This window comes from Musa acuminata, chromosome BXJ3-10, assembly GCF_036884655.1.
Source record: "Musa acuminata AAA Group cultivar baxijiao chromosome BXJ3-10, Cavendish_Baxijiao_AAA, whole genome shotgun sequence".
Taxonomy (NCBI): Eukaryota; Viridiplantae; Streptophyta; class Magnoliopsida; order Zingiberales; family Musaceae; genus Musa; species Musa acuminata.
The window spans coordinates 18549218-18571546 of NC_088358.1; the positions used below are offsets into that span (position 1 = coordinate 18549218).

The window sequence follows — 22329 nt, forward strand, 5'->3', positions numbered from 1 at the left end:
CAGGATATGCAAAATAGAATGGTCAGAAAAAAAAAAAAAAAAAACCTTCATAACAGTGAGTAAAAGTTGAGAGCCTTACCTAAAGATAGAAGAACATATTTAACAAGTAACTTGCTTTTCAGGGATAATGACCATGATATCTTTATAAGCTGTTATAGCTAATTTAACAACCAATTAAAGAAGAGAAAAAGTATGTAAATTTTTTGAACTGAATGATCCTATCAAACCCCATCCATGCAAAAACAGCATACATATATCTTTCAACTCACACTTCTTTTTTTATTGTCCTCTAAAAGCTGCAACGATACTGAGAATATATTACTTCAACTTTCTGTGAACAATTATTCATAGTAATACAGGTCGGTAAAATTCATGATATATTCATGAATCCACCGTGTCCTCTATCTATGAGTTAAATCCCATGAATTCTCCTGCTACTCTACAGGGGGGAGTAAGTCTGAATGAGCTTTGAAGGACGCTTGATAAAAAAAATGTGGGACTGCAAGGATAAACTACTCAACTTGGCACTCTGATAAATGCTGCAATGGAGAAAAATCAAGAATAGACTGGATTGCTTTATTCTAACAGTGACAAGCATGTTTTACATGACCAAACTCTTAGGTTAATCCTAAGGGCAATCAGAAGGATCAGAAGGAAGTATTGGTTTCTTCTCCACTGCCTCGTAATGCAAAACAAAGTTCTCCTGCAGTCCAACAATTAGCGATAGTAATCAACAATCATAGGAAGTGCTAATAGAACACAGAAACAATTGGATTGTCTCAAACCTTTAGAATTGTTCCCCATGTGTTTGGATCGAAACAGTGGTATGATCCTCTTTCATATGCATGTGTCTTAACAAGAGGCTCCAAATTTGGAACTCTCACGAACCATAACTGATGCTCTTTGTGGTAGAACCATCCACGCGCATATCTGCAAAAGTTTTTGATTAAGACAATTTAAAGACAACTGAAAGCACATCCAGACAAACTTCTGATATAGACCAATAGATAAGTCGCATAGAAAATTACATGAAAAAGAACTGGAGGTCATATTTGTTTCGGAGGAAAGAAAAGCAGGAAACTGCATGAAATTCCATCACTCGGGACCCTACATGACTTGTTTGGTAGCTAAAAGTAAATTACTTTTTCTTCTCTTTTTTCCTCCTGAAGATAAGCACAATAGACTACAGTGCCATATTTTCTTTCCTTCATGAACTGGTGTCAAATTAGTCATCAAACCAGAAAGACTGATGTTTGAGGAACAGACTTGCAAGTTTGATTTTGACAATGCTTCTTGACACAAACTCTAAAACCAGTTTAGACAAATATTTATTGGGCTTCCCAAAGAATGACAAAAAACATACACCCACAGAGAGATGAAATGGAGGAGAGAAAGAGAAAGAGTTACAGTTCAGAGGCCGCATAGAGTTGATCTTCATCCTTTGGCATACTGCAAGATGGTGGAAAATACTTTTAAGGAATGACACTCGTGTAGGAAGAACACCCAAAGAAAAAAAAAAGAATGGATTACATACCTATAAAAGATGTAAAACAGGGTTGATAGCTGTAATTTTGACAAATATCCTTGCTACATCCACAATAACAGATTTAGTAAGATCATATACTCAGACGATATATTCATATTAAATTTTAAAAAAAAAAAAAACTTACATGTAGAATTGGTGATGATTTGGCATGATAGCAAGTCGGAATGCAAAATTCAGGCTCCCCCTTGGCAGGCTCATCAGACCACGGAGAACCAAATGTTTTATGAAGATTATCCGAAGAGTTTAAGTTCAAACCCAACGTAGTTAAATCAATTCCCAAAGCAAGAGATGTTAGATCTGGATCATTCATCCTAATAACACTCAACAAACCCTGCAAGCCAAACCGATCAGGAGCTAGCAGTGATCCCTGAACAGACTTTATGCTCTGATCCCTATATGACTGACTAACATCAGATATCTGTTGCAGTCGAAATTGTGATTGACTTTGTGGATGTTGATATTGCTGAATGAGCTGCTCATACGCTCCCAGACCAGAAACTGGATTTGGAGAGTTTAAGGGTCTCAAGCCAATGCTAGGGGCTCCACTGTTTTGAATCTGCAAAAAGTTGAGAAACAACTCAACTGATAACAGAAATACAATCACTCAAGAACCTAATGATTAAGTTGCCTAGCAGACAAAAGCATCAGAGAGAATTAATATACCTGTGAATGGTAGTTTCCATGAGAGGATGGAAAAAAATCAGAACCATGTAACCGGAGATCTACATTGTTCCCAGGTGTAAAAGGAAGCCCACCACTACTAGCTGCAGTGGCATGCTGCTGCTGTTGCTGTCGGGTAGGTGGGTAAGTTCCTCCTAAGCTAAATCCAGCAGATCTTGCCAGCTAGTTGATGATATAACAACTATTACTGAATAAAGCAATTTTACAACCAAGGACAAGTAGATCAAATAAATTCACCAAGGTCCAACTTACAGGTAGATGTTGTGGCTGCATTGTGGAAATATTTTCATGGAGTTGTTCTTTCTGATGCAAATCCACAGAAAAGTCTGAGCTACTGCCTAAACAGGAATGAAAAATAAATAATTATGAAACAAGAATCTTGGAAGGATACTGTAGTGGTCGATACAACCAATAGTAAGACAGTACAAACTATAGCTAAGATGTCAATGTTGAAAGCAGTTTATCGTACCAGAAAATGTATTATTCATAGTAACACTAGAGAAGTAACAAAATCCTCTGGTTTCTTTCCAGTGCAAAACCAAGAAGATAGGAACCGATGATATTGTCTTAGTGAAGATTGACCAAGTTGGATTATATCTCATTTTTCTATATTTATTTCTTATATCTATGTTTGTACAATTTCGTTGGGCAAGGGTGTATGTAAGTGAATGCATTTACAATCTGACAATAGAGATTAAAGGAAATTCATGCTCTATTAAAACAGTGGTTTAAAAAGGTGCTCGGGCGCTCGCCTAGGCGCTCGGGCGAGGCGAGGCGAGGCCCGAGCGCCTCGCTAATCTCCCAGGCGGCGCGCTTCAAACAAGCGCCGCCTGGGCGTTCGCCCGAGCCCAGGCGTTGGGCGCTTCGGGCGAGTGCCTGGGTTAACCAAGGCGACCGAACCAGGATTTTAGGTCTGGTTTGGTCCTGGTTCGGTCTCTGATGGTTAGTTGGTTCAATCGAACCAACTAAAATCGATATAAGTGAGAACCCAACCCTAACCCTCGCCGTTGCCGCTACCACTCCCGATCCCGATCTCGCTGCTCGCCGCTGCTCGCAAACGCTGCCTTTGTCGCCGCTCGTGCCTCCCGCTGCTCGCTGCTTCTACTCCCGCTGCCGCTGTCGCTGCTCACAAACGTTGTCTCTGTCGCCGCTCGCGCCTCCTGCTGCTCGCCGCTCCTGCTCCCGCTGCTCGCCGCTGTCGCTACTCACAAACGCTGCCTCTGTCGCCGCTCGCGCCTCCCGCTGCTCGCCGCTCCCGCTGCTCGCCGCTGTCGCCACTTGCGCCTCCCGCTGCTCGTCGCTCCTGCTCCTGCTGCCGCTGCTCGCCGCTCATGCCTCCCACTGCTCGCTACTCCTGCTCCCGCTCCCGCTGCTCGCCGCTGTCACCGCTGCCTCCTTACACTCCGCTGCCGCTGCCGCTTCCTCTTTTCTCAGTCAGCAGGCTCAGCACCTCCTTACACTTCCTTCTTCTCCTTCTGTTAACAGTATACAATATACTGTATACTGTTAATATTATTAGGTTTATTTGAAATTATTAATTTTCAATACTGTTAATAGATTTTCTTAATTTAATAGCATATTTTAATTTAAAATTTTAAATAATTATATTTATTAATTATATTATATTTTTATATTTTAGCGCCTCGCGCTTTTTAAATCACTGTATTAAAAACAGAAATATGGCTGACCAATAGTGATTAGACTTATAAAGTAGGTAAGAAGTTGTTTAATAGTGTTTATAACCAAGGAACTCCATTTCATCCTGATCGACATGTACTAACTGATATTTACTGGACTGCCCATTTCTGGGTGATCTGGGTCTAGGCATGAACTAGAACATGGACTGCCCTTCCGGGTGGTTCCGGTCCAGTACATGACTTACTGCCTAGTAAGCCTATTAAATAGAGGTTCCTATCTCGTTCCATGGAATGTTATTTCGGTTGGGTGAACTGGTATGCAAACCGCCCTTATTTCGAGTGGTCCAACTCAACCCATTTTAAAAAGTAAAAGAAAAAAACTTACAGTTTCCTGCTTCAATTAGGGCTCATGAATGTGAGTGTCCTTCACCGTACATGGGGAGAGCAGAACCGTGAGCTGCCGCTACCATCCATTCACGAGCCCTCTTCTCTATGCGCGGGGCGCACGGAATCACAAGCCGCCGCTGCCATTCGACATTGTCTACCTCCTTGGTATTGTCATTGGCGACTGCCACCATGTGCTGCAGATTGCAGTAAGCTTTATCCTCTTTTCCTCCTCTTCCTCCATTGCTTCCTGTTCTTCCTTCTTCTTTTTCCTCCACCGCCCCCTCTTCTTCCTTCCTATACCTTCCTCTTCCTTCCTCCATGGCCATCTGGTCCTTCCTCTTCTCCTTCTACTTCTTCTTCTTCTTTGAGTAATCAATACTGGTGATCCGTGTGTGCATTGATATGCTTGTACCCACGGGTATGTATATGTTTGACCAGAAACCAATATGGGTCCGAACCTAAAACGATGTTCTTTGTCTAGTTCTTTTCTTATATTTTTTTTATTAGGTTACATTACCCCACCCACCTCTCTCTTCTCTCGCGCTCACTTCTCTCGTGCCAGCCATGACTCTTGCTTGTTGCCTACGCCAATGGCCACCTACCACCTCGCCGGTCCAACTCGTACTCCCCTCCTCACCTCTCCTTTTTTTTTTCTCCTGCTCTTCTCCTTCTCTTCCTCCCCCCTTCTCTTGGTACCATGGTATTAATTTATTTGTTCTCAAAAATTTTTGCACCATGATACCTAAAATGAAAGTGCTTCTCATTCAAAAGCAGTTTCACAAGTACTGGAACTTATAAATGAATAGTCTTGCTATTAAGTAAATAAATATCAAAAGTCTCAAAATGTATGAAAAATCAAATATTGTAAAGGCTCAACAAAGAATCAGACTAAAGAAATAAATTTGCTTCTAAAAAAGCAAAATGCAGGACAAAGCATATAAAAAATGCAACAGCTAAGGAAGATATATGAATATACAACTTGTTTCTCAGGAACAACAAAAAAGTCTAGATGAAAAGGAAAAAAAACCTTTTAATCCTGGTAAAGCTGGAAAATCTTCATTTTGTATGCTAAATTCCTGATTTTGTTGGACAATGGAGCTAACACCAACGCCTTGTTTACGTGTTGCACCTAAGAATTCACGAATCAGTTGATGCTCCATTTCACAAAAATTCTGTTAAAACAATAAAGGAAACACGTCTCACTTACATACCCAATTGTCCTTGTGGGCCTCCAGCTGAACTTGGTCGTGCATTTAATTGAGGAAAATCATTCATATCAAAAGGAGAACTGTCGGCAGCATTGACATCATTCAACATTCCCATAGAGCTTAAGGGGTTATTCGCACCTTGGATTTGAGATAGAGGTCCTCCAGATATAGGATAAGAATTCCCAAGCATACCAATCATTTGTGGTGCTGCTAATAGTATAAATAGAACAATCTGTCAGTCAATCTGTTGTATATTTACACAGTTATTTCAGTGAAATAAGTTGATGCATCAATTTTAATGAGTATTTCATAAAATCCAACATCTAGTCTAAAGCACAAATACATGTGAATATACACTCTGGTTCTACAGATAAACACACTATTCGATATTCAAGACAAAATGTTGCATAAATAGAATCATTACCAACCATTACAACAATATGAACTAATAAACCAAAGGTATCTTAGGGATCAATAACTGAACATCAAATTCTGTGGTTTGCAGTAATTTCAATAAATTTTAGTTTCGGGTAAGACTTTGCTGCAGAAGGCTGAATTTCATATTGAAAACTTCTAAATATGAATTAATAAGCCCAACTTCATGTATAGCTGCCACTATAGTATATATTAAATTTTCAAATGTTTTTGCTATAGAAGTAGACAATACAAGAGGTGCCCTAAGATGAGACTTATAAATCTTGCAAAGCCAGAAATCTGCAAGGAAATATGGAGTGTTACCTTGTTGAAGCATGCCACTGATCAGTCTATTAGATCCTTGTACACTAAGGCTCCCTGATCCACTATTAGCACCCAAGTTTACACGTGAAGATAGTCCAGGAACTGATAATCCTCCAGAGCTAATGCTTCTTCCCATATTACCACCACCAACAATGTTTCCCATGGTGCTTGCAAGTCTAGGGCCTACATTACCCAAAACTGGAGAAACTCCCAAACCAGGAACCGCACTACGATTGCCAGTGGCAGAACTTGAGGAGAGACCAGTTATTGACCCACCAACTCCACTCATGTTACTGCTAAAAGCATGATTTCCAACAACATTGATACCCCCTCTATTTGTGACACCAGAGCCATGAGACATCTGCATGAAAAATGAGAATACGCAGACAAGCTTCAGTTTAACAAAATATAGACGATAAAAGAATATATAGGTCAAAGAGTAATCTTTAATATTTCACTCACTGCAGGAAGCAATATGCACATGGTTAAGCAGATTTTAACAAGATGCAGTGCATTCAAAAGACTTTTCGATGCAGATGAGTAATATGCTTATACTTCAAATTGTTCTAGACCTGAGACAATGCAACCAAAAGATTGTTGGATGCAAACCGTCCGCTAGGAATGCTTCCCCCTGGTTGTGGAACACCACCTGATGGAACACCACTGATTGCTGAATTTCTTGATACAAGTGAACCCGGCATGTTTGGCAGGTTGAAGCTTCCGTGAATGTTATGCAGCCCTTGAAGACCACCTATTATTGTACAAGTTAGCAGTTAAAAAGATTCTATCTGTTCAAGAAAGTTAACAGTCAGAATCTGCTTACTGGAGTTATGAAATCCAGGGATTGTAGCAGACTGGCCGGAAAATGATGTGGTGTAGGGTCGGCCAGTTGAGTCAGTGAGATTTGATGATGAACCATTAAGTGTCGACTGAAACAAAAATCTCAAGTATTTTAATCAAGAAAAGCAAGGCCAGCATGCGTCCACAATTGTAAAATTATACAGGAGCAAAAAGAACAGTAGTATAGATTAGCCAATTAGCTACATATACAAACTGCCAATAAACATCACAATATATATACAGACACTCATTTTCAATAATTTCCGAATGCATTACCAATGGCATCACAAGTTTTTTTTCCAAAAAAATGCAATGATATTTCCCATAAATGAGGAGTATGCAGTGTAACACAACTCAAATCAAGGGCATGAAAGCTGGAGAAATTTTTATTACAGCAGTTAAATTGATGAGAACCTTTTGAGGTTGATCCAAGTTTCCTAGCCAAGTAAATTTAGTATACAATAAATTCAAATATTAAAACATGAAAGGCTTGTTTCAGATATTAACTTCTATGTTACTGATCACAAGTTAGGTTAACACAACCCCAATGTAAACTCTGAGGTTTCCCTAGATCATGGGCAAATCTAGAAGAAGAGGGTAACCACAATCTGTATCATGAAAATTGATTCTGGTATTGAAGGGCCAAATAAATCAATGAGCCAAGGGAAGATGATCCTTGAGTTAATAGAAAATAACAAATCTTGTAAATGAATTAAAAATAAATCAGCAAATTTTTGAGAATTTCTAGGCTTCAAAAAGTAATCTCATGCACTAGCATGATGTTTCTTTCTCTTCCACAATCTCTTAAACATGATTAAATAAAACATGCACTCAGCTAGTATCACTAAGAAAGATGCAGAATAAGTAACCAAAGGTAAAACTAAAATGGCAGAGTCGAATACAATATACAATAGTCCAAAACCCATAACAAAGACTAGCACGTTCTAAATAATTTACATATATTGCCCATCAAAATCCATTTCTAAATAATGTAGAGTCTGTTATAGGTACTTAGAAAGCACAATATAAACTACATATATCTTGTCTAGAGAAAAGGTCAACACCTAACCTATGCTAATCCGGGAATGGAATTTGATCACAACAAAAAAATGCCATGCACTTCAAAATTTTGACAAGCCACTATGTCACATACAAGCTTCAAGCATTATAAGGATCAAATAATGGGAACTAAAAAAAAAGTTTAGTGACTTACAAAGAATATAAAGCAGTGAAATATTTCATGCAGTTTCATGCATATGTGATAACAGATTTTGGGCCTTTCTGCTTGAAATGACCATGTCTAAGGAACCATATGCAATTACCAAGAAGTTGAGGTTCCCCAAGGTTATGTACATACATCACAAGAACAAGGATATGTACAAAGGTATTAGTCTACATATATCACGCCTCAAAAGCAGGTCATCAGGAAAAAAAGTCTGCAATTCATTTGACTGAAAAAAAAGAGAGGACTTGACAAAACCATCAGAACAAGACAAAACTGAATCCAAGCAGTGGAACATAGCAGTAGCTATGTTTAAGGAAAGCATGGAAATGTCAAACACCACGTGGCACACAATGGATGAACTGGAAAGATGAAAAATCAACTTTATTCAGATCATAGTACAGCAGTATATATTGGTTATGGGGCAGCAGACATCGAATCCATTGTGAGTTCCAAAAATTAGATGGCACCATTACATGAGTGACAATGCCAACAGCAAAAGGTTGACATCATAGATCTCTTTAAACGGTAAATCCAACTGGACAAGTATCTGTTAACATAGCTAAAGGCATCATCACAATCATGACAAACTGAAAACAACAAGCTAAAGTAGTTATATAAGAACTAGTACTTCATTAACTTTGAATGATCAGAATGTGATTGATAAGATCGACAAAGCTAAATGAAAATATTAATACATCCTACAATTAATTATTCATCAGGGGTATAATTACTATAACAGAAAGAAGAGACACCCAACAAATTCATATACCAAGTCTAAAGGCCTCATGTTTTTCCTTCTGCGTCCAAGCAAATAAAATTATAATGCAAGTAACATATTTTGTGAAAGCCAAAAAAGGCAGGCAGGAATTACATTTAACAGCCCAGACATTATAGTTTTGTGATAAGTGTTCAAGGAGGATTCAATTCCAGACGTAGTGCTCATTCATTATGCTGAGCAGTGACTAAAAAGTATCCAGATTTCTAATTGTTGGCTGCTATCTTTGTCCTGAGCTGAAAAGATAAAGCAAATTTTAGTTAGGAAATTAGACAGGAACCATATGAAGCAATTTGAACTTGCAACAACTAAGTATTAATGGGAAAATTAGGCATCTCAAGTAATTACAATTGAAATGTAATGGGGATTTGCAACCTCAAAAGACAACTTTTATCAGCAGATTATAACTCAGTCAACACCTAATAAAAAATGATTCACCCTCCTAATTTTTATCCTGAGAAGTATAAATGAAGAATGCAAGAAAGACTAGTTGTTTTAAACAAAGTTTCACCATTAAGACCAACATATTTATACAACTACAGTGACCATCTGACACACTAAAAAGACTACAAACTTAAGGTCTGCCACGAATAGTTTTAAGACTTCTCTCAAAGTATCTGCATTTTCACATTCCACAAATACCACCTCCACGTTTATACTTCCCTCAGAAAGTTTAAGCTGCATTTTGCCAGGTGCCTCTAAAAAAAAATATATGTTTTGAACAACCATAGCAAGACTTGGCTACAACCCAGAAAGATGGACATACACCAAGTACTAATAAGAGGCTAAGATTCATCACCGATCCCATACAAACAATGAAAAAATAATAAAATTCAAATGTTGCTCCAGGGTCCATGAAATCAACAAGCAATGTAAAGATTCGAAGATTTCATCTTTCAGCGCAAGGAAGAATAGGTTCCAATCACCTACTCAAAATACACTTCTCCTGTTTAACTTTGCTTGCTTAGAATATACTCGTATTTCACGAACACCAAGAGATTGAAAAGTCTGCTTCGACAAACTAAGCCTTCAGGACTCACCAAACCAAACGACTAAAAGAGAAAAAAACCCGACCTTGGTAGCTTCTATATTTCGCAAATGGGCAAAAGCACACAAGTCATGGTCGATCTAAGGGCAATCTTCTACTTTGCGGAACAACGCAGGAATGATTTAACACCCCCTTGGGATCGAAACCCTAAAGCAAGATCAATCCATCAGAAGAACATCTATTCGCAACAAGGGGACAAAGATCGAGACGCACATGGAGATGAAAAAATCAGTACCCCACGAATTCAAGGAGAGGAATGAGCTTTCCGACGCCAGAGAAGAAGAAGAGGTGGGAGTGAGGCCTCCAATCCGCGACACAGAAATGGGGGGGAGTGTACCTTTTATTAATAAAGGTAAAGAAAAGAGAGGTAAAGGCGGAAAAAAAACCGTCACGGGATCCGTCCGACCCAGATTTCCGGTTCACCGCCGGTCCATTGCGGCGGACTCCAAGTCTTATTTACGCGAGAAGGCAGGAATGGAGTGGCCTTGAAAATTGAACCGTACGAAATCGAACCGTGCGAAGCGGATGCTCTGGCGGTCCGGTTCAAGATCACTGATAGCATTCCTGGTGCTGTCGGAACCAACTCATGATGATCGTGTCTTTAGCCTTCGTGTTTGGGTTTAGAATATTGCAATTTTTGGATAATCACAAATGATGATTGTGATGATAATGATGAGTGGCTGTCAATAATTTAGTAAGGAAGGATGCGAAACAAGCCATAATAACCTTCCATAATCCATAATAATCATTAAGGTGGTGTATCCATTGATGGAGCATATCGTGGATTTAGCCACATGGACACGACCTTTAACGACGTTAGCGCAAGCGTCAAACCTTGGGAGGATGACTAGTGCCACGTCAGATGTGCCACCAGGAATTCGGGACGATTGTCGCTCCCCTCTCGCGTCGTATGAGGCCGCATGAATTGACATCGTCTCGACAATAAATGTATTGCATGGCGCCAGTTTGCACATACCGGGTGTCGATCGTCCGAAGGTACGAACTCGTCGCCTAGGGAGTCGGTCGTCGTGCGAAGATTGCGTACGATCGACCCTCAGGCACCAAAATGAAGGCCCCTGCCAACATTTGACAGTGGTAGAGGATCTTTGACAAAGAATTTCACTAACTTAATCTTTGGAGAGGTCTAAGTCGGGATTCCCCTCTCCATCTCGACCTATGTTAGTGTGCAGGAATCCGACGATGAGAAAGGCGAACGAGCTCACTAAAGAAGCGCATCTCGACTGACCCAGAGCTCAACTTGACCAGGCGAAGATCTCATCCCCAGGATTATCTTGGACATCGCCAATTGGACTAAGCCATGTAGACTCCTCAGAGCTATGTCATAATAAGGTTCACCAACATCCATTATAATAATCATTACAATCTTTTATGATAATTTGGATCATTTTCTTGAAATAAAAATAACATAATCGATGATTTTTCTTATTTTATTTTATATTTATTTATTATATATATTTCTATATTCAGATTATTCACATTAGATATATGTATATATATACATATATAATAAAAATTTCTATATTTATTATTGTTTTTTTATATGGTGGTTTTAAGGGTAATCTAATTAATTGACATGAGATTAACTTGACAAACATTGATAATGAATATCAATTATATATATATATATAATTTATTATTATTTTTCAAAAAATAAATGATGGAGACAGGATTGAGATGTTAAATCCTTTACTAGCTAAACTAGTCAACACTTTTAAGTAATATGTCAACTGAGATTTTCAACATTCAACTTTTGCTATATGAATATGATATATCAATATTTTATGAATAAAAATATGTAGATAAGATTTTTTAATATTTGATTGAAAAATATATATGGGATGACCAATAGGTTCATAAGATGTATCTCTATGGAGACATTTAAGTTGATTAGTTAATTATTACAAGTCTATGCTTCATGTGTATAGGCCACATCACCTCTGTAAACTTGGAGGGGTGACTCGACACACCTCCTGGCTTTTCGTATTCCAATTCAGATGCGTTTACCGGTTCATGATATGACATCTGCACACGGAGAGAACACCGGAATCGTAAAACTGGTTGTGCTCCAAACATCCGACAGAACGCACGCAAAAGCCTCCCTTCTCGCTTCTCCTTCCGTCGAACAAGAACAGTTCAAGCGGCAGCACGCGAAGCCCGGAGAAATGAGCGAAGAAGAGGACGCCTCCTCCATCCATTCATCTATCCATTTCCCTTATAAATATGGCCTCCCGGCGGATCCAAAACCCAAGCACCAAGCTCCACCAACCCCTCCCCTTCTTCCTCCCACCCTGCCCCTCCGGCCTTCTCCTCCTCTTCCATCCTCTCTCCATATGAATTTATAGAGGTTTCAGAGAGAGGTAGGGAGATCGAGCAAAAAGTTGGTTTATTGTCGGGGAGAGAGAGAGAGAGAGAGAGAGGGGTCTGGAGATCGCCCGATAAGCTGCAGAGTAGGGAGAAGAAGATGTCGCGCATGGCGCTGTTGGCGTTGCTCTCGACCCTTCTCGCCCTGTCGGCGGTGCGCGCCGAGGACCCCTACCTCTTCTTTACGTGGAACGTCACCTACGGCACCATCGCCCCTCTCGGCGTCGCTCAGCAGGCCATCCTCATAAATGGGCAGTTCCCCGGACCCAACATCAACTCGACCACCAACAACAACATCGTCCTCAACGTCTTCAACAATCTCGATGAGCCCTTCCTGTTTACATGGTTCCTTCTCTCTCCTGCTTGAGCTTGACACCGACATTAATGAGGGATCCGCTAAGGCTTTTCCTGTGTTGTTACCGGCAGGAACGGAATCCAGCAGAGGAAGAACTCATGGCAGGATGGCATGCCGGGAACCAACTGCCCCATCCCTCCCGGCACGAACTACACGTATCATTTCCAGGTTAAGGACCAGATCGGGAGCTTCTTCTACTTCCCCTCCCTCGGCATGCACAGGGCCGCCGGGGGCTTCGGCGGCCTCCGTATCAACAGCCGCCTCCTCATCCCCGTGCCATTTGACGACCCTGCTGACGATTACACCGTCCTCATCGGTGACTGGTACACCAAGAGCCACAAGGTCCTCGCCGGGATTCTCGACGCCGGCCGCAGCATCGGCAACCCCGCCGGCGTCCTCATGAACGGGCTCTCCGGTAAGGACGCCACCGGCAAGGACGACCCGCCGCTCTTCACCATGGAAGCCGGGAAGACGTACCGCTACCGGATCTGCAACGTCGGCTTGAAGTTGTCGCTCAACTTCCGGATTCAGGGCCACCTGATGAAGCTGGTGGAGATGGACGGGTCGCACACCGTGCAGAACGACTACGAGTCCCTCGACGTCCACGTCGGGCAATGTCTCTCCGTGCTCGTCACGGCCAACCAGGAGCCCAAGGACTACTACATGGTCGCCTCCACACGATTCACCAAGTACATGCGGACCGCGACCGGCGTCGTCCGTTACGCCGGCTCCAAAGTTCCACCATCGCCCGAGCTGCCGGCGGGGCCCGTCGGCTGGGCCTGGTCGTTCAACCAGTGGAGGTCGCTCCGGTGGAACCTCACCGCCAGCGCCGCCCGACCCAACCCCCAGGGCTCCTACCACTACGGCGGCATCAACATCACCCGGACCATCAAGCTCGCCAGTTCCGTCGGTCTCGTCAACGGCAAGCGCCGCTTCGGGCTCAATGGCGTGTCGCATGTGGACTCCCCCACCCCGCTCAAGCTCGCCGAGTACTACGGCATCTCCGACAAGGTGTTCAAGTACGACAGCATCGGTGACGAGCCACCGGCGTCCGGCGCCAGCATCACGGTCGCTCCCAACGTCCTGAACGCCACCTACAGGGACTACATCGAGATCATCCTGGAGAATCCCGAGAGGAGCATTCAGTGCTACCATTTGGACGGCTACTCCTTCTTCGCCGCCGGGTAATCTAACCGCACTGCGGGCTTTTCGACTTTTCGAGGTGCAAGCATGAGTGTCCATGGCGGATGAACGTTGTGTTTTGACGTGTTGGTTGCAGGATGGGACACGGGAAGTGGACGCCGGCGAGCCGGAGGACCTACAATCTTCTGGACGCGGTGAGCCGGCACACGATACAGGTGTACCCGAGGTCGTGGTCAGCGATCATGCTGACGTTCGACAACGCGGGGATGTGGAGCCTGCGGTCGGAGCTGTGGGAGCGGCATTACCTGGGGCAGCAGCTCTACATCAGCGTGGTGTCGCCGGCGAGGTCCCTGAGGGATGAATACAACATGCCCGACAACACGCTGCTCTGCGGCGACGTCGTCGGCCTCCCGAAGCCACCGTCCTACGTCTAAAGCGAACGCGAGGCCGGGGATAAGCCTTCCTTCCTCTTCTTCGTCTGTGGACAGGGACAACACATATGATCGTAATGGTGTTTGTACTAATCGAGAGGGAGGGAAGGGGGAAAGATCCGAGAGACTAATTTGCCTGTTCTTTGGTGACATTTTCTTCTCTCGATTGGCTTGGTTCTTCTAATACTATAACAACGCTTGCTCGATCTTACCGAATTGACTGGCGTTTTGTGATGCTCTCTCTGCACTCGATTCCCCGAATCTTCTTCTATTGCTGTATCACGACTTCCCTCTATGTTACGTGTTCCCCCTCATCTTCTACATATAAAGAAAGGATAAGAAAGAAGAAACAAGACGTTCCCAACCATTGATGAATAGACATTATCTGGAAGAAGAAACAGTAGAGAAGGTTCATGACCAGCTCATACGAATGACAAGAATATGGTGAAGTCGAATCTGCACATCTGCTAATGACAAGAACAATAAAGTGGAACAAAAATTTTCCGTATACACTTGTTTGAGAAGGCAACAAAAACAAGGACTGATAGTAGAGAAGGAAAAGAATCTGCACTGCTCTACAATCCAAGAGGATACCAGTCTAATTCAAGTAGTCAAACCAAATGTAGCAGAAAGATGAGCGACAAAGCTAACCTCCATACTCGAATCATCTTCTGTAATCTTATGTTCTATCAAGATCTTTTCTCCAGTTCAGCAACTGCAAATTGAATGGCGAGCATCGGACGAACAAGTTTCGGGATCTTCAGCTCATCCGGCGACAGCTCAATGAGGAGCTCTCTTCTGAAACCTAACATTGTGTTATATCCCATCCATTCAGTGTGTTGAGAAAAATTCCACAGGTATCAAATGACAGAAAACGTATCCAGCGAACTGTCCTGTCCCGGACGTACCAAAACTTCATATAGACGATGCTCTCGACAGCTATGGATTTACATTGCATTCATCCATGAACTTCTCATCCTGCGTAAGAAATTTCCTCCAGTATATTTTGTATTTCGGAACACCAAGATCAAGCCAAGGTTTCATGTTGCCATTGTAGTGCAACGATACAGCACTCTTCATAGAATCTGCATTGACACCATAGTTGTGACCAAGCCCTGGTAAAGACCACCTTTCACCGAGGGGATATATGAGATTCCTAAATGCGAGTAAGCTTGCTGGCAGGGCTGCAGCTCTAAGAGACACCTCATTCTTTGTCTGCTGGAACTGTAATGGACAGTGCATTTTGTTAGCTGTTAGTCTGGCAAATTGGTTCACTGAATGTATAAATCATCCACTAAATGATAAGAAAACAAGTTATTTGTAAACAGAATTACATAGGTTTCTGAGAGGAATCCAAAATGTATTTAGGTGAAATGATACAATCAGCAAATCAGGTGATAAAAGTGAAAAATAACACAATCGATGCAAGTACTTGTAAACCAATATGATCATGACTGCCTCAGATTGTGTGAAGAACATTCTATCCTGCTTTTGTCATTTCAAATGCATAAAGCATATCAAACATCAACCAAATACTAAACTTTAGATACAAAAAAAAGAACTTCTGGATTTACGTCCTTAAACGGGTTGGAATGGTAAAAGAAAAACTCAATACAGATGAAAAGGCAGATTAAAGGCTGTATCACTTACGCTTTGGAGGAGTTGAAAGTATGTCCCTGTAACATTATGCTCCCTCCACTTCTTCAAGTCAATAATATTCAGTCCTGACATCCAAACACAAGATTTTGTGTCATAGCTGTTTCTGCCCAGAAATTTTTTGAGTTGACCCAGCCTCAATCCACAGAACTCAACAGCACCATTAACTTTTCCTTCCAAGTTAAGGTCCCATAGTGGTGATAAATCACGCTGAACAACCACATCATCATCCAAAACCACCACCTTCTTCAGATTCTTGAACATATCTGGAAGAAGAAAGTGAGAGTGACCAAAAACTGCCATGTATTCTGTACTCATATGTGCAGCTAATCGATCAGTTTTATGAACAGAAACACGGAATTCCTCAGACATTGATAGCTTTTCCAGGCCAGTTATATGAAGGTATTTCAGATTAAGTTCTTCAAAATTGATGACAAGAATGGTTGCTGCTTTGTAAGAATTTCTGTCAAACCAGATCTTCATCGCATAATAATTTTGTGCATCCGTTACAACATTAAAGACCATATTTTGATTGACCTATTGCAACATCAACAGAAAAGTCATAAGAGCTAGAACATCAAGTAGCTTCTATAGTATTTTCCCCTGCTATGAAGATAAGTTGTACGCACCTCAGAGTTCATTATTGTTGAGTTGATAGTAACTGCAGCTGCAATAATATTTTTAGAGAAAATAACAAAATGCATCAATTTTGGGCTGTCAAGTCTATTATGATGGGACTGCTTGGTATCCATCGAGAGCGATTTAAAGAACTCTACTGTCAATCTCATGGACAAGCAATGAAGACTTTTGGGCATGGTCTGAACACTAAGGTGATAGAGGAATGCGCTTTGTTTCATATGAAAAGTAGCTTCATCCTCGGTAAGATCCAATATTTGCCTTAGTTTCTTGTCAATATTGTTGCAATTTACAGTGCACCCTTTAGCTCTTGCAATTGTCTGCTCCATCTTCTGTATCTTGTTTTCCACACTGAAAGAGAGGACAAGCTGCTATTAATTTTCTATGGAATCAGTAGCAAGTTAAAGAAGATCATAGATGCTATTTATAGCATCCTTGAAACTATTATGCTTGCAGGGCTAGAGCTGCAATGCCAATTCATTGAGAATAACAGATTACCTGCAGATCTATTGTCCACAGATCCCATATTCAGTTAATAGAAGCAAATTCTAATACTACATTTTTACTGTCTAGATCAATAAAACCTAAAAGCAACAACAACAATTTTAATGAATTCAAATTCTGACATTGTTCTTTCATCTTTGCTACGATTTTTTTTTTCTACAGCATGAAACCATAACATCCACCTATCTGGGGGGTCTTTTCTATAATTCCACTAAGACCAGCCCAATAGCAGATACTACTTAAAAGTGATTTCATGTGCAAAGGGACACTAGCGATAAAAAGGGTAGATGTGAACTCACTATTTAGAGACTAGTTAAGGGTAAAAAGATAATCCTAACAAGAGGATTCAACTCATGCTTTCAAAGCTATTATATTTCATCTTTCTGAGACAAATTAGGCTTTTTCCAACAAGCAAAGAAGAGGAAATTTGAATAAACCTGGTCAAAGTTCAACAACTAGGAAATATGTTTCCCCAAAATTCCATTCAATTTATTGAGGTGGTAACATATTAAAGCTGGTCCCTTAATATATTTAAAGCTAACTCACACAACGCACATGCAGCGATTCATATTATGGCTAAATATAAAAACTAATATTTAGGGTGATGGAAAGCTGAGATCGATACTGAAGAGATATTAAGAGAAGACCATGCTTGCCACAATCAGTTTGAGCATGCCTTGCCAGACACATGAAAACAGGGTCAATGGCAAGCAGACGAGTCCTTGAGTCAGACAAAATTGAGAACTTGGATTCATTATATCTTTTTTAATATCAACATATGGTAAATACAAACACAGAAATTTGAAAGTTATATGGAAAATCTAAAGAGCATATGCAAAATTTAACAAATAAAAAGGTTAAAACATCAACACATTTCCAAAAACACTTACAATTTTGGAAGGTCAGCATCCACAGTGACTACACTAAGCATGCGTTCATGATCTTGTATATTCTGCTTTAGATCACGTGATAACTTTTGTTGTCCATGAAGTTTTGCAATGCTTGGATAGTAAGCTCTAGCAACAAAAAGCTGATCTTTGAGTTTCTTCACAGCAGAATCCTTCAACACTGCTTTATGCTCTATGGACCATAGACAATAGCTCCCGAATTCAAGCTGACAATATTTCCTGGTTTCCTCACGACGTCCACCTTCAGCATCACTCTTCTTGTCATCCCAGGTACCATGCTGAGGGGAGAATCTGAGTCATACAGAAAGCACCAGAATGCAAAATAATAGACAAGATAAATGGTTGCTTGTTTAGATTGATTTTAGTGAAATAGCATGTCATTAAACTCTCGTAGTGCCAGTTAATTTATAATATATGCGAAGAATTTAATTTACTGGTATTGCGAAAGAGAGACTTCAGTAGATAGATGAAACGTATGTGCCATCATAAGTATCGTAAACCTCATTTCAATTTCTCAGAATAATGCAATTAACTCATGTGAACATAATGATTTGTTTTCTCAACTAACCTTTGTACGCAAATTTAAAAGTGATTCTGATGGAACTGCTCGTGGTACAGGCAGAACTGCAGAAAATAAATATTTTGGATTAGTCAATAGCCTTAGAATAATAAATAGGCGCAAGAAAAGCAAAGCATAAAGTAAAAAAACATAAAATTTCCTGATGAACTATTACACAACTAGTGTACATGGAACAACCAATACGTTAGAGTTTAGGCCAATAAATCACTGTCTTATAAATTTGCATGACCAAGAAACAGAAAACTCTTGTTTCAGCTGGCACATTTGTCTACAATTATTGCCTGATCCATAGAAAATATCATGAATATTTAGCATAGTTAAAGAGTCTCTTGTTACTGGATCTGTTCTCTTGCAGCAACCATCCTTAAGTTTCAATCATATATCTTAAGAAAAAAGATCGGTAACCACCTGCCCAAGGTGCACTTGCCCACTCAAATCCTCAAAAAAATACCTCAAGGGTTCAGATAAGTTTTGCAGTTCTTATTCATCAAATTCAAAATTCCTAAATTTCTACTTACATTGCCTTCTGAATATGTCTAAAGCAACTTCACAAGAAAAGCCTACAATTCTTAAGAAAAAAGATTGCCAACCACCTGCCCAAGGTGCACTTCTACACTCAAATTCTCAAAACAATACCTCAAGGGTTCAAATAAGTTTTGCAGTTTTTATGCACCAAATTCTAAATTTTTATTTATACTACCTTGGTACCTCCTGAAAATGACTAAGGCAACTTCACAAAGAAAACCCTGCGGTATTTAATGCTGCATACCTTTTGGGTGCGAAATGATGACTTCTTGTTTATAGTAGGTAATAGTGTTCTGTAGTTCAGAGGGAGAAGTCATGTCCATTGCTTGTGAGTTGGAACTAAAATCCTTCCCTGCCACAATCAGTTTCTCAGTGGTGCTTATGACAGGTTTCTTGTTCAAGAGGTCACCAGTTTTGGAGATGTGGTTCCCAGTAACATCCTGACAAAAACAGAGACATAGCTGCTTTTAAGAAAAATCCAATGAGCCCAAATATTAATGATATCAAAAATATCAATTCGTATCAAGGACTCGAAAGTTTCTAGTAGCACGCAGCTGCAATTCATCTTACAGATTACGCAGATGGCTAAGATGACTCAATAAATTGCAGATTAGATAACCGAGAACACCTAGATAAAACTTTAAAGGGCTTTTGTTCAAGTAGAATAATGGGAAGCAAGCATAATGAGAAGCCAAAACAGGAGTTTAACCTACACTATCCCATCAGCATGAGAAATGATGAATTTTCAAGAGAATACAAAATGATCACTATCAGAAGTAACAAAACAATCAGCATGTAGTGTGTCCTAGTCACGAAAAAGGATTATCTCAGTGGTAAATATAGAAGCACATTAACAGTATACAACTGTGTTTTATCGACTCTGGCTCACAAAATCAAGATAAGACATCGGGAGTCCTTAATAATTAGGTTCATGAATTGAAAGCAATAAAATATGATCAAGATTAGGTTCAAAGCAATAAAATATGACCCAATCAACTTTCCAATCGAAAGACTGTCCAGGAATCTGCAACATCAGGAACAGAGTATGGTTCAATGGTGTCTGAGATCTTTCTGGACCTGTAACTCTGGGCCAATTTCACAGAACAAAAAAATATGTTGGCCTGCCACACAGGTAGTTAACAAATGAAGCGCATGCATTACAACAACTGCTCAACATTTGTTTCGGAAGATAGATGATTAAGTTACGAATGTCACCATTAATGCTTAGTTCTAAGCTCAAGCTTGAAAAAAGAAAAAGTACATTAAGGCTTAACAATTAGCAGTTGAATCTATCAAATTCATCAGATATAGAACTTCCCACTGAAAAAGGAAAACCACCACGCCAGTGGTTTATAAACATTTCTAGAAAGCCAAAAGCAACCTTTGAGAACATGGGTCCAAATCTTTTGACGCGATTCTCGATCCTTGACCCATCACCCTGATACAAGTTGAACAGAAACAAGTTGAAGAAAGTATAGTGGTATGTCTCTACCAAGTGAAGTAGTAAAATGGTGAGAGATCAATTAACCTTGGAAGAAGAAGTACCAACACCATCCAGATGACCAAATTTCGGAAAGCTAGTTTCCTGTGTGGTCAATGACAATTACAAACATTCACCATTTGCCGAACGATAACCATCAACCTGATAATAATCGAGTCTTTTATATTCCGGAGAGAAGCTTACCGAAGGCAGGCGATCATAACCTGCACAAAGTAACAAAAAGCGACAGAGATGAAAAAGCTGCAATGGCATTACAATAGTAATAGTACCAAAAACGGTCGACGTGCAGTTCAATCGCCATCCAACTTAATTCCCCAATTCGATAAATCAAAACCGTAAAATCCTTTCCCATCGCGAACCAAATCCACCAACAAAGACAACGATCCAAGCGCCACAGCCCCAATGCAGATCAATCGACCCTCTCCCGCCACTCCACCGCGACAACACAACGGAGCGGCATCCCGCGAAGAGTCTTAGGGTCCGAAGATGGCAGGAGAGAGAGAGAGAGAAGAAAGGAGTGAAGTGGGCGACTCACCAGAGGGGAAGCGGTTGTGGAGGCCGAGGAGGAAGGCGAGTGGAACGAGGAGAGAGAATAAGACGAGGACGAACACCGCCGAGGCGGGCGCGCGCCACCGTCGCTTCACCGACGGAATGGTGGAGACGGCCACGAAGCCTTTCATCGCCTCCTCCTCCTCCTCCGCCGCCGCTGCCCGTTTGTTCCTCTTCTTCTTCTTCTTCTACTTGTTGTTGTTCTTCTTCTTCTTCTGCTCCTCCCGTCCTTCCTCTCCCTCACGCTCTTCAACTACTTGTCGACGAAGTATGTTTCTGATAATGCACTTCGATTTCGCCAACGAAAGGCAAAGCAAAAGGTCGGAAGACAAGGACAGAAAACAGCGGTAGAGTGTGGAGCGGGGCCGGCGTGACTTACTTAGCACACTCCCTGTATTTATTTTGTATCTTCATTTTGACTATTTAGTGGAGAAAATAGTCAAAATTAAAATTAAAAATTACTATTATTTCGAATTTTTGGAGAAATAATATAGTAAGGCCTTTCTTTTATCATCCTTCCGAGGGACAAGAAAGTACAGCCAGCCGACGACGGAAACGTAGAACGGAGACGAAGAGTTCATGTGGTGGTCGGAAGCAGAAAGCCATGCAGAAGATAATGATTGTGTCCTAAATTAAATTACGTTCGCTGGGTGTAGGAATCGCGCGGGTACGGCGGTGGGAGAGAGCAGTAATCATGGAAAGGAAGGAAAGCAGTCTGCTTCCCTCGGTGGGATTTCTTTTCTCAAAGCAGAGTGCTTTGTTGTCGCAGCAACAGATGCTGCTGCGTGTCTCAATCCCACTTTGTGACAATTTTCCGGTACGATTCTGTGCACCGTCTCGTCGTCAGAATTCTCTGCTTCTGAGATGACGACGACTTGTCATGCTCTCTTTTGAGTGTTCGTTCCGAGTCACTAGCCGTTGGAGCTCGCCGTCGCGATCCCTGCGCCAGAGGTGTTGGATTTCTCGGGGTCGGTGGAGCGCTCGACGCATAAATCCATGCGACTGCAATCCCTGCGCCGGAGGTGTCGGATTTCTTGGGGTCGGTGGAGAGACTCGACGCGTAAATCCATGCGA

General features: G+C 41.2%; 3 protein-coding genes across 9 annotated transcripts; 1 reads left to right on the forward strand and 2 right to left on the reverse strand.

The window, feature by feature from the left end:
- Positions 1-545: 545 nt before the first annotated feature.
- Positions 546-10427, reverse strand: LOC135581849 (probable NOT transcription complex subunit VIP2). 7 transcript variants are annotated; one of them, XM_065172284.1, is made up of 15 exons: positions 10321-10417; positions 10112-10232; positions 9134-9273; positions 7021-7126; positions 6770-6948; positions 6198-6558; positions 5463-5666; positions 5279-5380; positions 2480-2565; positions 2210-2389; positions 1671-2102; positions 1535-1587; positions 1408-1449; positions 786-930; positions 546-703 (listed from the first exon to the last, which is right to left on the reverse strand). In XM_065172284.1, exons 3-15 carry the CDS (start codon positions 9203-9205, stop codon positions 629-631), a joined length of 2037 nt encoding a protein of 678 aa, XP_065028356.1. In that variant the 5' UTR covers positions 9206-9273; positions 10112-10232; positions 10321-10417; the 3' UTR covers positions 546-628. The 7 variants fall into 7 exon arrangements, with proteins under 7 accessions (XP_065028356.1, XP_065028352.1, XP_065028353.1 ...); XM_065172280.1 differs by having other exon boundaries at positions 5463-5669; XM_065172281.1 differs by lacking the exon at positions 10321-10417 and adding an exon at positions 10299-10316 and having other exon boundaries at positions 5463-5669.
- Positions 10428-12253: 1826 nt separating this feature from the next.
- Positions 12254-14630, forward strand: LOC135651181 (L-ascorbate oxidase homolog). Its single transcript, XM_065171064.1, has 3 exons — positions 12254-12812; positions 12894-14006; positions 14102-14630. The coding sequence occupies exons 1-3, from the start codon at positions 12568-12570 to the stop codon at positions 14397-14399; spliced, it is 1656 nt and encodes a 551-aa protein (XP_065027136.1). The 5' UTR covers positions 12254-12567; the 3' UTR covers positions 14400-14630.
- Positions 14631-14802: 172 nt separating this feature from the next.
- On the reverse strand, positions 14803-21585 carry LOC135651248 (probable galacturonosyltransferase 7). Its single transcript, XM_065171198.1, has 10 exons — positions 21242-21585; positions 20890-20909; positions 20734-20790; positions 20587-20643; positions 19450-19645; positions 18669-18724; positions 18083-18378; positions 16682-17039; positions 16047-16589; positions 14803-15620 (listed from the first exon to the last, which is right to left on the reverse strand). Exons 1-10 carry the CDS (start codon positions 21384-21386, stop codon positions 15336-15338), a joined length of 2013 nt encoding a protein of 670 aa, XP_065027270.1. The 5' UTR covers positions 21387-21585; the 3' UTR covers positions 14803-15335.
- Between the last annotated feature and the right edge of the window lie 744 nt (positions 21586-22329).

Bases quoted from the DNA above. Each gene is read 5' to 3' on its own strand.
- LOC135581849 (XM_065172283.1), bottom strand. From the start codon at position 9,205: ATGAGCACTACGTCTGGAATTGAATCCTCCTTGAACACTTATCACAAA. The intron at 7,127-9,133 runs GTAATTCCTGCC...TTTTTGTTTCAG, and splicing joins TAATGTCTGGGCTGTTAAAT to TCGACACTTAATGGTTCATC. The intron at 5,381-5,462 runs GTATGTAAGTGA...GTGAATTCTTAG, and splicing joins AGGCCCACAAGGACAATTGG to GTGCAACACGTAAACAAGGC.
- LOC135651181 (XM_065171064.1), top strand. From the start codon at position 12,568: ATGTCGCGCATGGCGCTGTTGGCGTTGCTCTCGACCCTTCTCGCCCTG. The intron at 12,813-12,893 runs GTTCCTTCTCTC...TGTTACCGGCAG, and splicing joins GAGCCCTTCCTGTTTACATG to GAACGGAATCCAGCAGAGGA. The intron at 14,007-14,101 runs GTAATCTAACCG...TGTTGGTTGCAG, and splicing joins TACTCCTTCTTCGCCGCCGG to GATGGGACACGGGAAGTGGA.
- LOC135651248 (XM_065171198.1), bottom strand. From the start codon at position 21,386: ATGAAAGGCTTCGTGGCCGTCTCCACCATTCCGTCGGTGAAGCGACGG. The intron at 20,910-21,241 runs GTGAGTCGCCCA...TACTTTGTGCAG, and splicing joins CCACAACCGCTTCCCCTCTG to GTTATGATCGCCTGCCTTCG. The intron at 19,646-20,586 runs GTTGCTTTTGGC...TGTTTTTGTCAG, and splicing joins TTGGACCCATGTTCTCAAAG to GATGTTACTGGGAACCACAT.